Below are 749 nucleotides of genomic sequence, written 5' to 3'. Positions count from 1 at the left end.
TGCTTTATCCTACAGTGCCACTCCTTCAGCTGTATACAATATAACATTTCTTATTCTGGAATGCTGTTAAGGATTAACACCTGTCCTGTGATTCACACCATGTTCTCAAAGATTTCAAACAGTTCCTTCTTTCTGAGTTGAACACCTGCTACTGACCCCACCTATTCATGAATTCTATACCACAACCCTTACCTTTGGTCTCCCCCAAACCTGATTTCCTCCATGTGAGTCTGTATTCATAAAATCCTTTCACAGGACAAAGTGTCATAAGGAAAATGGTGAAAAAATCTGTTTCCAAGTCAGAGAAAACATGCATGATTCAGTCACTTAGACCTCTCATTGTTCATCTTGCCTTTCCCCTCTCTTTGCCTGGCCCCATCTTTATGGTCATTTCAGGTGGCCTGGCCAGACTCCAGGAACACAATCTGCTATTTGCGTCTGTGATTTAGTTATCAAAATCTGTGATAACAAAAATTCCACAAATGGGTGGCTGAAAAATGGAAGTTAATTTTCTCATAGGCTCTAGGCAAAGTCATTCACTCTCTGGGGTCTGGAGGATGTACTCATCTCTTTGAGACTTTGCTACTGGGAGATCTTCATGTGACTTGGCATCCCTCTTCTTCCATCTCTGCTTCTTTGACTTGTGTCTTTAATCTCATTTGTATCTCAAAAGAGATTGATTTAAGACACAGTACACTATCTCTGTCTCACTAACTAATAAAGACAACCCATGCCCAAATGAAATTATA

The 749-nt window shown here is 40.2% G+C and overlaps 1 protein-coding gene across 1 annotated transcript in view; it reads right to left on the bottom strand.

The window, feature by feature from the left end:
* LOC102813751 (pro-neuregulin-3, membrane-bound isoform-like) overlaps window positions 1-316 on the bottom strand; it is a 95,832-nt gene extending 95,516 nt beyond the window's left edge. The window contains exon 1 of the mRNA XM_006872460.1: window positions 193-316. Within this exon, the coding sequence (XP_006872522.1) occupies window positions 193-316 (124 nt within the window). The remainder of the gene's footprint in view (window positions 1-192) is intronic.
* Window positions 317-749: the final 433 nt, after the last annotated feature.

The sequence above is a fragment of the Chrysochloris asiatica genome, unplaced genomic scaffold, assembly GCF_000296735.1.
Source record: "Chrysochloris asiatica unplaced genomic scaffold, ChrAsi1.0 scaffold00198, whole genome shotgun sequence".
In the NCBI taxonomy this organism is placed as follows: domain Eukaryota; kingdom Metazoa; phylum Chordata; class Mammalia; order Afrosoricida; family Chrysochloridae; genus Chrysochloris; species Chrysochloris asiatica.
The sequence above is the reverse complement of the archived record's forward strand: the minus strand, read 5'-3'. Positions and strand labels throughout refer to the sequence as shown.